Source organism: Lissotriton vulgaris, chromosome 4_1, assembly GCF_964263255.1.
Source record: "Lissotriton vulgaris chromosome 4_1, aLisVul1.2, whole genome shotgun sequence".
NCBI classification, from domain to species: Eukaryota; Metazoa; Chordata; class Amphibia; order Caudata; family Salamandridae; genus Lissotriton; species Lissotriton vulgaris.
The window spans coordinates 1,900,819,252-1,900,832,691 of NC_141691.1; the positions used below are offsets into that span (position 1 = coordinate 1,900,819,252).

The window sequence follows — 13,440 nt, forward strand, 5'->3', positions numbered from 1 at the left end:
TAAGGTAAGGAATCTATCACTAACTAATGTCTCTTACAGATATATAGTTACACAAGTAGTAACTTGTGCTTTAGAGGGAATAGCAGTCCTCTTGATACGCCAACCTTTAATGACATATATTTCCAGGATCTTGCAAAGAGAACAGATCTCTATACCATCTATTAGATCTCCGAATACTGATAAGCCATCCTACTGTATTGAACGTCATCAGTCTTGATAGAGCAACTTTTGTTGCTATGTGCAAGAAGTAAACTTACACTTTGAAAAAAAAATCATATCTTGTTCTGTAAGAACTGTAGGACAAGTTGGGGTTTTATATGTACTTGCCCACAATGCCCAATTATCTCAGGGCTATCACCTATGCTGTCCTTATGTTGATTTTAAAGTGGAATTCAGTTATGTTGATGTTAAGGCCTGAGATGGTCCATGAGGAATTGATCCTGCTATTTGTCTATGTTTTGTTTACTTTATGCTGGTACTTGTGGGAACTAGTGGGTAAAGCTGGTATTAGTAGAATTAAAACTAGGATTGGACTAAAGCAGGAATGCTTAGTGGGGTCCCTATTATTTAATCTGTTTAGTGCAAGCGGCTTATATACTAAACTTCACATGGTTGTTAGCCACCCCCAAAACAATGTGTAGAACAGCTGTGGGTAATAAATGATTGCATATAATAATGTAGTTATTTCCAAAGCTGTGTAGGCCTGTAGTAAGCAAGTTAATTTATGCCTGTCACAAAAACTGGTTATTAATACTAGTTTTTTTATATGGTGTATATACTGTATTTTAATTTTGTTCCATGTTTTTTTTCTTTCTAATTCACTATATTGTCTCAACAGTCTTCCGAAATCTTTGGAGAAGCATGAGAAAATTTTGTTTTTCTTGACCAACGTGATTGCGGAATCATTAGGTGGTAGTGGATACAGTGTGGAGAGGTTGTCAGTGCCATATGTACCCCATGTAACAGGTAAGCAGTTGCCCATTTCTTAACACTAACGCAATCCGCCTTCTCCAATTAATCTGGCGTTGTTACATAAAATCTTCTATCTTTACACACGTTGTTCAGCAACTTTCTATGACACGTATAGATTATTTTCTTCACAAGCATTGTAATTATTCTTGCTTACAAATCAACATAACTCTGTTGGCCTACGTTGACATACAAGCAATAAGAAGGGTCACCAGCTCTGAATAGATACTTAAGTGGAATAGCTGCAGGCTGGCTCAAACTGTTCATTATCATTTTCGGTTTTCCAAAACCATAATGTTTTGCCCCTTCTGGAGTTACCCACAGTTGCGGCCTACTGTTATTACCATTATAACTCTCCTGGTTATAGAAGGTTTCTTAGTTATGTCTCAGTGTTTGGTAACACAAATATACCTAGTGGCTACAAACTGATTGTGCAGCAGGTGAATCACAAAACTGCTCTGGGATCATGTTAGGGGACAAGAAAGTATGACAAAAGTTTGTGTTTTTGTGATTATTCAACCTGTACTGACATCTGGTAAAAGCTCTAAAGGCAGTTGTTGATGAGGACATTACCATTGCCTTTTTTCTTCCTGTAGGTAGAAAGTACAGGCATTGCCACACAAAAAAATGTGTCATTTATGGGATAGATCCTATTGACTCAAATGCACTGTCCTAATAATCTAGTGAGTGGTGAGCAGCTGCTGGACTAGCGGTCAGTAAGATTGCAAGATGAGAAAGAGGGGTTCGTTTCGGAAAAGTATCTGTTCTTCATTGATAAGTCTACAGCTTATGCTCATATAAGTCTGTGTGTGGTCTACCAAGTTGTTATTTGGCAGCTCAAACTGAGTAATAGTAGGTTGGTGCTTGGCCCTCTCCAATGATCTAATTTAGGCATGTAAATGTGATGTATGTAATGTATTATTAGGTCACCTTAGTGATGTTAATGTTAAAGAATTTGTAAAGCGTGGTTATTCCAAAATAGGCATCTTGGCACTGTTGGCAAGAACTCTAAGAATTGTCAATAATCAAATACAGAAGAAGACTTTTAGGGAGTACAGGCCCATTGATCTAAAGAAAAATGGCATGATTTTAAATCCTTCCTAAATTGCAAGAGGTTTGGTTGAGCTCTTAGATGTTCTGGCAGTAAATTCCACCATTTTGCTGCAGTTTAGGTAAAGCTTTTCTCCCACCCCTTTGGGCTTTTCTTATTCTGGGTACTTGTACTTTGTTAGCAGTTATAGATTGTAAGGTACCGGTGTGGGGTGTACCAGTTGAAAATGTCCTGCAAGAAAAATGTACCATTATGATGTAGTCCCTTGTGAACCCAACAAAGCGCTTTGAATTGAATACACTCCCTGATTGGGAGCCAGTGAAGTTCCCAAATGGAATTCGAGACTGAACAGAATTTTAGTTGGTTCAACAGAGCTCTTGCTGCCGCGTTTTTCAGAGTCTGAAGTTTATTGAGAAGACTGACTTGGCAACCTACGAATAGTCCTTTGTAATAATATTTTTTTTCTGTTACCAATGTATTAATTACTGCTTTCCTGTGCTATAATTAAAAACATGGTAAAATCTTTTTTTAAATTTTCATCATCAAGAAACAGGAGGAGATCACTTGATTTGAATGTTCTATGAAGGTTAATCTGTCGTCAAAAATGACACCCAGACGCCTTGCCATCTAGACTGGAATTGGTAGCGAACTAAAGTTAGATGGCCACTAGGCAGTACTCCAGGAAGTATTGTTGCTCGCTGATTCACTTGCAGAATTTGAGGTAAAAGGATCATTTAATATTGACCTCGGGATTTTGGTCAATGTATTAATTTCTCTTGCAAGTTTCCTCATTGGAGTTTGCAGGAAATTATTTTACCTTAAAACAGCATACTTTTTGCTAACAGCATGAATTTTGCCTTATTTAATTTTTCTACTTTATGCACTTTCTTAACTGAAAAGGAGGTATTTTGGTTCCCAAAGGTCCAAATTTTCCACAACCCACTATTCAGTCAACAACCATAGAGCTACGTAAAGTGCAGTAAAAGCTCAAACTGAAATAGGAACCTGCATACCTGACATGCTTCTGTGGAAACAAGAGAAAACACAGTTTGGAGTGCTAGACTTCCTTTGTGTCAGACTAATAAATCGTATTTCCACATTTACCGTTTTGTAATATCATGCATTATGTGATGGTTAATTTGAGAAGTTTCCCCAAGTGTGTGAGAAACTTGAAAGCCTCACTTTAATGCATCTTAATGCATCTTAAGCCTTAGTTTGTACAGGTAGATGCTATGTGGTTAGGTATTTTTTTATTGCTGTATTAATATTAATTTGTTCTGCACTGGAAGGATTGAACGGTGAGCAAGTCTGTCAACCATGTATTTTAGTTAATTTCTACATCGAACCAGAGACAGTGGTCTAAGCTAACTTTGGAATCAACTTCCTGAAGCAGCACTACAACAAAGAAGCAAAAAAGCTGGCAGAGTCTGCAAGTCCTGCTCAGGATTACCTTTGCCCCATAGAAGGCCAGAGTCACTCTTGCTATGAAAGTTATATTGTCTTTTTAGGAGAATAGGGATATTTGCTCACTATACAAAATTGCTTCAATGAACTGAATGGTCTTCAGACACAGAAGTGAACAATTGTGATTTTATTTGTTGATATGAAATCCTCCATTGTGCAAAATGAGAATTTGCCTAGTAAGCCACCTTAAAATTCCTGGGGTGGTTAGGAGTGTATGAAATCAAAATGTAGCTGGCTCTTCACTTTTTTACAAAATTATATGGTAGTGTTTAATAATTTTAGGGTGCTCCTTAGGTGGCGTCTTTCATCCTATGTAATGATATCATGTAGTGCTTCCAACCTAAATTGGTTGCATCCCCATGAGCACACCTGTGTTCCTACGAGTAGGACTCCAAAGAGATATTTCACAACACATTCAATTCAATCGTAATCCATTTATTCAATATCCAATTCCTTGAAATTATATTCATTTCATCTCATCCCAATGACAACTAACTCTCAAATTAAATCATTTACATTACAATACATCCTCAGTTTGCAGACAAGGTGTCTAGAATAATCACTGAATTTCAACATTGGCTATTCGCATGCTTCTTACACTCGTGTATGTGTTATAACGGTGTATATTATCAACTCCAGTTCCTATAGCGTGTGGTTGTGAAATCTAAATGCACTCCGTAATGTTCAAGCATTAAATATCAAGATATGACCTCTATCCCGAACATGATTTGTGTCCTCGTGAAGACAAACCACGTTATACCCCACGTGTGTACAACTCATAAATATAGTTAACTCATGGCATCCGGTACTCGTAATAGTCCTGCCCTGTTCATTAAGAGATACATTCCGGTTAATGTGAACGCTCAACAGTATTATTGTCAAGACAGGTGCTCGTTGTAGCTAAACTTACTTTTCGTAAGTTCCTGACGTTTTCTTCTGTAGCGTAGTTCTCTGTGCCAATCTACAGCACTTCTGCATTGTGTAGTGCCCTTACTCGCGATTGGTTATTATGTTAGTCACGTGGTCGCAGTACCCGAGATTTCATAGATACCGTCAAAAGACTATATACATCGCATGCAGTCTAAACGATAGATTCTAAACAGAGAATAACCTTTAGATAATTGCATCTACTGTGCTTCCATAATAGTGAAAAGGCAACAGATATTACCACACTTTCGTGTGAAATTTACGGTGCGCAATAAATAATGCTAAAAAAAGTAGAACGATCTCGTATATTCGAAATGGTAGAGTACTGGTCATATACGAACGTGTCAGAATGACGATGGAAACGATTCTAAAAGATCCACAGTTGTCGGGGTTAAATGTGTGAAGCTAATGCTGAAATGTTAAGTAAAAGCAATCTATTCTATGTATAGTGTACCATAAGTGTCAGATCCATTATTGAATCAACAATATAAGCATACCAAAGTAACAAACCATAAGGGACGCTGTCCTGTAATCATATCGTTAAAGGTCTAATCGTTCATTCAGACCATTTGGTTTACATGAATTGAGTTTCATGATCCAAAAGTTCTCTTGTCGCAACAAATATTTATTGTTTTCTCTTCCTTCCATCTTCTGAATTGTTTCCAAAATGAAAAACTTCAGTTGTGATCTGTTGTGGTGCTGTTCCATAAAGTGTGTGGCAACTACTGGTTTCATGTTCTTAGTTCTGATGTTAGATTTATGTTCATCAATTTGTGTCTTGATTTTTCGTTCGGTTTTCCCCACATAGACTTTGCCACATGGGCATTTCAATAAGTAGATCACATTAGCTGTGTCGCAGAAACTCGTAATTTGATGTTGTATCCCTTCATAGGGTGGGCTATATTGGTCCCTTTTATTATATTATTGCAATTGTTGCAATTCATGCAAGGTCTAGTTCCTTTTGCCGCTTGTACCTCCAGTTGCTTTTGATGCAGAATTTCGCCCACGTTCTTATTCCTGGTATATGCGAATAGCGGCGGTTGTGAAAACTTTGATTTGAAGTCAGATTCCATTCCCAATATTGGCCAAGGATGATTAATTATTCTTTTAAAGCTGGTATTTTGATCACAACATTTTGATACTATGACCATTCTGGTGTTTTCCTGTTTGGTAGTTTTTTTCAACAAATCCGTTCTGCAAGTCGAATGTGTCTGCTGTTTTGCTCTTTATATGGTGGTTTCTGGATGTCCTCTATCTCTGAATCTTCTACCCATTTCTTCTATTCTCTCACTTGATTTTAAAGGATCTGATGTTATCCGTTTGACTCTTAGCATTTGGGAGACTGGTGAAAGCTTGTATAATGTAACATGTTATTTTTATCTGTTGGTTTTCGGAATATGTTGGTTTCCAAGCCTTTATCAGTTAACATGATTTCCGCATCTAAGAAGGTTATTTTACTTTCTAAAATTTTCCAGGCAAACTTATGCGATCGTCTATATCGTTCAGTGCCAGCAGTGCTTTTTCCAATTCATTCTGTGTGTTTTTCCACAGGATGAAAACGTCATCAATTTATCGCACAAGTAATTTGATATTGTCTTGCCATTCTTGTTGTGATAGTATATGTTCTTCCTCGAACTTCTGCATGAACAGATTCGCCTATACCGGCTCAGCGCAATTGCCCATGGAAGTGCCCGCTAATTGAAGTTACCAATCCTCCTTCAATTTAAAGTAGCTCTGATATAGAGTGAAGTACATGAGCTCCATCAAAAACACTGGCTTTGGTAGTTCCAGATCAGTTCTCGTTGAGGTTTGAGATGTCATCAGTGATGTCACTGACCATGTCATGAATGATGTAATATGTGACATCATCAGCAGTGGATTGCGGGCACGCAAGTTATAGTTAGTACAACTAACTATAACAGAGGAATTTCAAGGGTTTTGTACGAGTGAAATGTCCAGCTGACTATAACACCCCTAAAACCTATGTTTTTTTCAGTGAATTTCTAAGGTTTTTTAAATGCTAATTCCTAACTATAACATGTCTGAAACCTATGTTTTTCTTCAGTGAATTTCAAAGGTTTTGTAGATGACAATTTTTAAATATATTGTTATATTTATTTTTTTTTATACTGATTTACATTTTTTAAACTATTTATTTTTAGATATTTTATTTTTTAAATTACATTACATATTTTTAATATAAATTGATGTTTTTTTTAATATTGAAATTCTAATATTGTTTATTTTATTTTATATTTTTTTTAATATATTTTATATATATATTATATAGCAGGCAATGCTATCCTATAGAAGGAAATTCAAGTTACTGGTAAGTACGGTTAGAATTACTTTTCAGGATCAGTACTGGGCTCAAAGATGCAGCACTGAGGTCTCTCCTGATAACAGGTGGGTACATCAGAATTCGTAGTTCGTGCCGATTTTATGGTTTAAATCTTTTTATTGAAAATCAGATAGACAAGAAACACAGGACGTCAATCTCGTCGTCAGACAATACATCAGGGACTCCAGATCAATGGTAACAGTTCAGCTCTGTAAGAACTAGAAGTCAATCAGCAATATGGGTCCCACAGAACACCCAACACGGATCAACCGAACCCACCCCCTCAGTCCTCAACACAATAAAAGGGGAAAAAAGGGAAAGGAAGGGGAAAGAGCCCACCATGGGAGGAGAGAGTGTGTCGAATCAGCAGCGGATGGCTTTCCGCCCATGCCCGGGCTTTTTGCGAACTTCCGGGATCGGGGTATCTGCCCGTCGTAAGAGGCGAAGATATTTGGGGCAGCTCAATTCCCTAAACTCCGCAGTGAACAAAGTTAGGAAGGGTCTCCACAATTCCGGGAATTCCTCCCCTCTACCTGCTAACACAAGGGATAGTTTCTCCATGCCAAGTACCATCCATAGCCTGTGTAGCCAGCCTGAGTGTGGAGGGGCCTGTGGAGTCCTCCAATGTCAAGTCAAGTCAGAGAATTTATATAGCGCACTACATACCCAGAGGGTCCCAAGGCGCTTAGAGAGGAGAGGAGGATTATTTGTCAAAATGTGCTAATAGGTTTTGCATGGCTGCCCCCAGGGCTATTGCGATGAGGCAACCGCGCCGTGATTTTAGAGGGTACATCAAGGCATTGGGTAGCCCCAGTAGGATATAAGTCGTGAACCGGGGTAATTGGGTAACTAAGTGTGCATCTATCTCGTCTAGTATTGTACACCAGTAGCCCTGAATTCGGTTGCAGCTCCAAAATAAGTGTTCCATTGTGCCTACTTCCCCACAGTCTCTCCAACAGCGGTCACTAACGCGGGGGTCAAATTGGTGGAGGCGTTCAGGCGTGTGGTACCAGTAGGTAACCACTTTAGTCAGAGTCTCAGTGTGGCCTGCGTGGTACCCGGAGTGTCTCGCTCTATAATAAATGCTGCGCCATTCTTTGGGGGTCAGAGATCTCCCGATTTCCGTCTCCCACCGACCTCTGCCTGCATTGTACGTGTGAAAGTTTGTGATGAGTAAGTGCTGGTATAGATCTGATATCAGTTTCTTGTCAGATGTGCGTGTGATTAACCACTTCTCGTATGCAGTGAGGTGACGCTGCGCCCCTGGTCTAATGTGTGGGTGGAGAGCCCAATGCCGGACTTGCAGATAGGGTAGCCTGTCCCCCTCTGGGATGCCATAGTCCTCCTTCATTTGGTTAAAGGAGAGGATGCCTTCCAGGTTAAAAAGATGCTTGGTGATTGCCGCCAAGGCTTGAATGCTGTCGGGACGAGACCTGGGTCGAAGTCAGGGTTAGCAAATAAGGGCGTCAGGGGGAAGGAAAGGAGGTTAATTTGTGTTTGGTGGAGACCCGATCCCAGACCTCCATGAAGGTACCCGTAATATAGGATGCGTAGAGATTGGGCGGTCGGTTGTGTTTGGGTAGGAAAGGGATCCCCTGCAAAGGTAATCCTGCCACTGCCTGGTCCTGGAATAGCCAGTTTTTGCCTGATTCCAGCTGGTGCCATTCTACCAGGCATCGGAGCTGGGCCGGGTAGAAGTAGAGTTGTAAGTCAGGAACCCCTACTCCCCCTTGTTCGGGTGGGAGAACCGCGATGGCCTGTTTGAAACGTGGGCGCCGTCCCTGCCAGATGAAGCCCGCCAGTTCAGACTGCGTCTGTTGAATCCAGCCAAGCGGGGTACGCAGGGGAAGGGTTTGGAAGATGTACAATATCTGTGGTAGAAGGGTCATTTTGGTGGCCGCAATTCTGCCCAGCCAAGAGAGGGAGTGACGCTTCCATCTCTGAACCTCGCCGCAAAGTTGCGTGCGGAGTCTGGCGTAGTTCGCTTCTATGGTAGCCGGGATGGTGGGACCCAAGAGTACCCCCAGGTATGGGACTGACCACTGCAGTGGGTGTTCTTCTTGCACCACAGTCACTGTCTCGGCCAATAGTGAGACGTTAAGCGCGACAGACTTTTCTGTGTTAATTTTGAACCCGGAGGCCAGTGCGAAGCTGTGCATTTCGACAAATAACGCTCTAAGCGATTGGACCTGGTCTGTGAGGGAGGGTAGTATATCATCCGCGTAAAGGCTGATCTTGTGTGTATCCCCTCCAAACTTGATTCCCGCGATGAGTGCATGCTGCCGGATTCTTTGAGCGAAAGGCTCCATATATAGAGCAAAGAGGACAGGGGAGAGGGGACACCCCTGCCTGGTCCCCCTGCTGATCGGAAAGCGAGAGGACGTATGCCTATTGACGCGCATCATTGCGTTGGGCTGTCTGTAGCAGTTCAAGACACGGGTGCAAAAGACTTCCCCTAGGCTGAAGCGTTGTAAGACTTGTTCAAGATAAGGCCAGTGAACCCTATCAAAGGCCTTTTCGGCATCAATTGCTAGCAACATGCAGTCTCGTCGCGTGCGTGACCCGGCCTCGATCAGGTGGAGGACCCGCCTAGTGTGGTCACTGGTTTGGCGCTGGGGTATAAAACCGGCCTGGTCCGGGTCCACCAGTTGGGGCATATATTGAGCTAACCGTCCTGCCAAGATACTGGTGTTTAATTTAAAGTCAACATTTAAAAGCGAGATCGGTCGGTAGGAGCTGCAGAGGGTTGCGTCCTTACCCGGTTTTGGTATGACCGTTATTGTGGCTTCCAAAAGTTCTGCAGGAATTGCGCCCGGTTGGGCAAAGGAGTTAAAGAGATCCCGCAACAGGGGAGCCACCTGATGGCAGAATGTCTTATAAAAGACCGCTGAGTACCCTTCGGGGCCAGGGGACTTGCCCGGCTTCGTGTCGCGAAATCGTGGATATTACCTCCTCTAGGCTGATGGCTCTGTCCAAGAACGCTGCCTGGGCGGTGTTCAAGGAGGGAAGGTGCGCGCCCTGCAAGTATCCCAAGGTTGCTTGCGGGTCAAGAGTGTCGCCTGTATAGAGGGATTCGTAGAATGCACGAAAAGCCTCCGCTATTTCCTTGTCTTCAGATGTCAAATCACCTTGGCCGGTGCATATGGTTTGAACTCCTCCCCCGAGGCGCTGCTCCCTCAGTTTGTTCGCAAGCAGCCGACCGCATATGTCCCCCCCCCCTGGTGTAGTAGGCTTGTCTAAGGCAAAGGGCTGCATATTCCGCCCTGTCCTGACCCAAAGCCGCTAGCATTTTCCTCTCCGCACAAAGTTGGAGCCAGGCCCGAGCTGCCCCTGTCCGCTGGTGCATTTGCTCCAGTTCCGCCACTCTCTGCGTGATCTCCGCCAGTTTCTGCGCTCATTCCTTGTTATTAGCTGTGGCGATTGAAATGAATTTGCCCCGTACAACTGCCTTAAGGGCCGTCCATTGTGTCGCTCGCGAGGTCTCCGCATTGTCATTGTGAGTTAAGAAGTGGGTGATGGCGGATTTAATCCGTTCTCCTATCGATGGTGTGTGTAAGAGGGAGTCTCGGAGACGCCAGTGCCGCTGTGGAGGTGATGCAGGTGGAAGTAGGAAGGAGGCTATCACCGGGGAATGGTCTGATAGTGAGGCTGGGAGGATGTCCACGTCCGTCGACCGCTGCGCCATTGGGGAGGAACAGAGAAAGTAGTCGAGTCTGGCATAGGTCTTGTGCGCCCCTGAGTAATAGGTGTAAGCCGTGCTACGTGGGCGCAAATGCCTCCAGAGGTCGATGAGGTCTAGGTCTCGCAATTGTGCATGTCCCGCCTTAGAAAGCACCCCCACCTGTCCTGACCTCTGACAAGAACGGTCTGATGTGTTATGAAAAACCAGATTAAGGTCACCCCCCAGTAGTAGATGTCTTTCGGAGTGAGCTGTAGGCGCCTGCTGCAGAAATGTCTCTTGACCCTCATTAGGTGCGTATAAGGAGACTTCAATTAGCGTCAGTCCGGCCACAAGGAACCGGTATACCAGCAGTCTCCCTTTTATCTCTGCCTCACGGTGTAGCACCCTGCCCGGGAATGTTCTGGACACCAGTATTGCTCCCCCTGCCATTTTCTTGGAGGAGGACGAGAATAGTTGTGTAGGGAATGCCCGGGATTTAAAGCGGTGTTGGTCCTTAGCCAGCAGATGGGTTTCTTGGAGGAGGCACAGATCTGCCGTGGAGTGCTGTAAGAGGGACAGAGGGCTAGCCGTTTTATAGGGTTGTTTAATCCTCGCACATTAAGTGTAAGGATCTTGAGCCGTGAGTGTGTCAACCTCCCAGTAGTGGTGCCTCAAACGCCTTGTAAGGATGAAAGAAGGTGAGCCAGGGGAAAGGTGGACCACCGGGTGCCCAACCCTGTAACAGAAAAAGAAAGGACAGAAGAGTGCCCACCCCACAAGTTAACCCCCTCCCAAAGAACAACACAAATTCCCCCCTCCCTTGTACCCGCCCCCCCTTCCCAACACCATCCTCCCTCGCCCTCCCACCCCCGTCCCCAATCACAACTCGGGAATCCTGTATGCAGGTAGATAATTCCAGGTTGTCAAGGATCACCCCGTTTACCCCAACTGTCCCCCCCACCTCCCTCCTTCACCTGACCCAACTTGAAGTCCAAACGTAAGAACCATAGTCCCAGACCAGTCACACATAGATCAGGCCTGCAGTAGTAAGAGTGGAGGAGTGTGTGCCAGTGGAGACCCGGTGGCCCCCGTCCCTTTCCCCCCCCCGTCCTGCTTGTTAGCTGCGCAATTTTGCCCCCAGTGCTTGCCGCATCAGGTGCTGACTGATGTATCCGTGGTCACTTCCTGTATGGGCGCCGCTTGTTCCTGCGGCATAGTCGTTGGGTTACGGCTTAAGGTTGTTTCTGGGTGAGCGTTGGCGCCCCACGCGTTGCCATCCGCCCCGGGCGGACTGGGAGGATTTCGTCTGTGAAAGCTGCGTTGGAGTCCCTTCCGCCTGCGAATGCCCAGCAACTCACACGTTTCACGCAAGGACCAAAGCTGGTGTAGGGACCCCTTCCATTTAAAGATGAGTCTAAAGGGGTGGCCCCAAGAGTAAGGAATCCGATTGTCTCGTAAAAAGGTTGTGGCCACCCTGAAAGCTTTCCTCTTTTGTAAAGTAATAGCAGAAAGGTCCTGGTACAAGGCAACGGCATGTCCTTGGAATCTGAGGGGCTGCTTATGGCGGGCCTCTCTCATTATACGCTCCTTCAGAAGAAAGTCGTCAGGAAAGCCAAGAGTTCAGGGGAGGGGGGTAACGGGGGGGAGGGGTGGATGGGGGGGGGCAGGCGTCTGGCGTGTCAGCCCCACCCTATCTGCTCGGTCTATGCGGATCTCAAAATCCTCTGACTCCCCTAAGATCTCTCGAAACAACCCCTGCAAATAGGTGGTGACATTGTCGCCCTCTGATTTGGAAGGGCACACCTCGGACACTTATGTTGTTGCGTCGAGAGCGGTTTTCGAGGTCCTCAGCGTGAGCTTGTAGGTCGGTCTGCTGCTCATGAAGACGGACGATCTCTTGCCGCAAAAATTACACCTCCTCGCTCCTGGTGTGATCCGCCTCCACTCGCTCCCCCAGTCCATCCACGTCATGACGCAACTCCCGGTGTTCCCCGGCCATATCCTGTTTGAGGGTTTGGAAATCCTCCCTCAGGGAATTAAACAGGGACTCCAAGAATGCTTTGGTGACCACCTGGCCTTCAAAGCCTCTCAGCACGCCCTCTTGTCTCGGGCAGCAACCCTGTGTCCCCCGTAGTGCTTCTGCCCACACCAGCCCCTACGACTGCTTACTGTGCCTGCTGGGTGGGCCCCGCTGGCCCCGGCACCTCCACTCTCTGCCTGCCAGTGCTGGCCTCTATCTCGTATGGGTATGCAGGTGCTGGGGCTCTGGTATTCCGTGGGATACAACCCTCTGGTCCGTCACTGCCGCTCACGTGCAGGGCTGCTCGCTGTTAGGCCGCCGCTAGGCCTCAGGCCGGGGACTCAGTTTGCGCCTTTTGCGCTCCCTCTCTCCGCCTCCGGCCCTACACGCCACTCCTCACCTCAAGGTCCGTTCAGCTCGAGGTATCAGGGCCGCCGCTGCTCGCCAGGCACTCCAGCCGTCGATCTACCGCCACACCACTGGGGGGCCACTGATGCGCTGTTCCGCCTCACCCGGTGCTAGGCCCAAAGCCTGGGCCTTTCGTGCCGATTTTAGAGGAATATTTTAAAGTTCCCAAACTCCACACTTAGAAGAATTTCCAAGTGAACAAGTCAATGTTAGCCTATGGAAGGAAATTCAAGTTACTGGTAAGTACAGTTAGAATTACTTTTCAGGATCAGTACTTGGCTCAAAGATGCATCACTGAGGTCTCTCCTGTAAACAGGTGAGTAAATCGGAATTCATAGTTCGGCTGATTTTAGAAGAATATTTGTAAGTTTCAAAAATCGAAACTTTTTCAGCAAAAAGCAGGCAATGATATCCTATGGAACGAAATTCAAGTTACTGCTAAGTACGGTTAGAATTACTTTCAAGGATCAGTACTGGGCTCAAAGATGCGTTCTGGTGAGTAAATCTAAATTCGTAGTTCGGCTGATTTTACTTCGGTCCAGTATATATAGAGCCACTTTCCTACACCATCCCATGCCTTCACCACTGTGCAAACACAC

General features: G+C 44.9%; 1 protein-coding gene across 5 annotated transcripts in view; it reads left to right on the plus strand.

The window, feature by feature from the left end:
* The window catches only part of EFR3A (EFR3 homolog A), a 1,108,455-nt gene that overhangs the window by 920,156 nt on the left and 174,859 nt on the right, over positions 1 to 13,440 (plus strand). For all 5 annotated transcript variants that reach the window (XM_086966224.1, XM_086966228.1, XM_086966225.1 and 2 more), the window contains one exon: positions 839 to 966. In XM_086966224.1, coding sequence (XP_086822350.1) covers positions 839 to 966 — 128 coding nt within the window. The remainder of the gene's footprint in view (positions 1 to 838; positions 967 to 13,440) is intronic.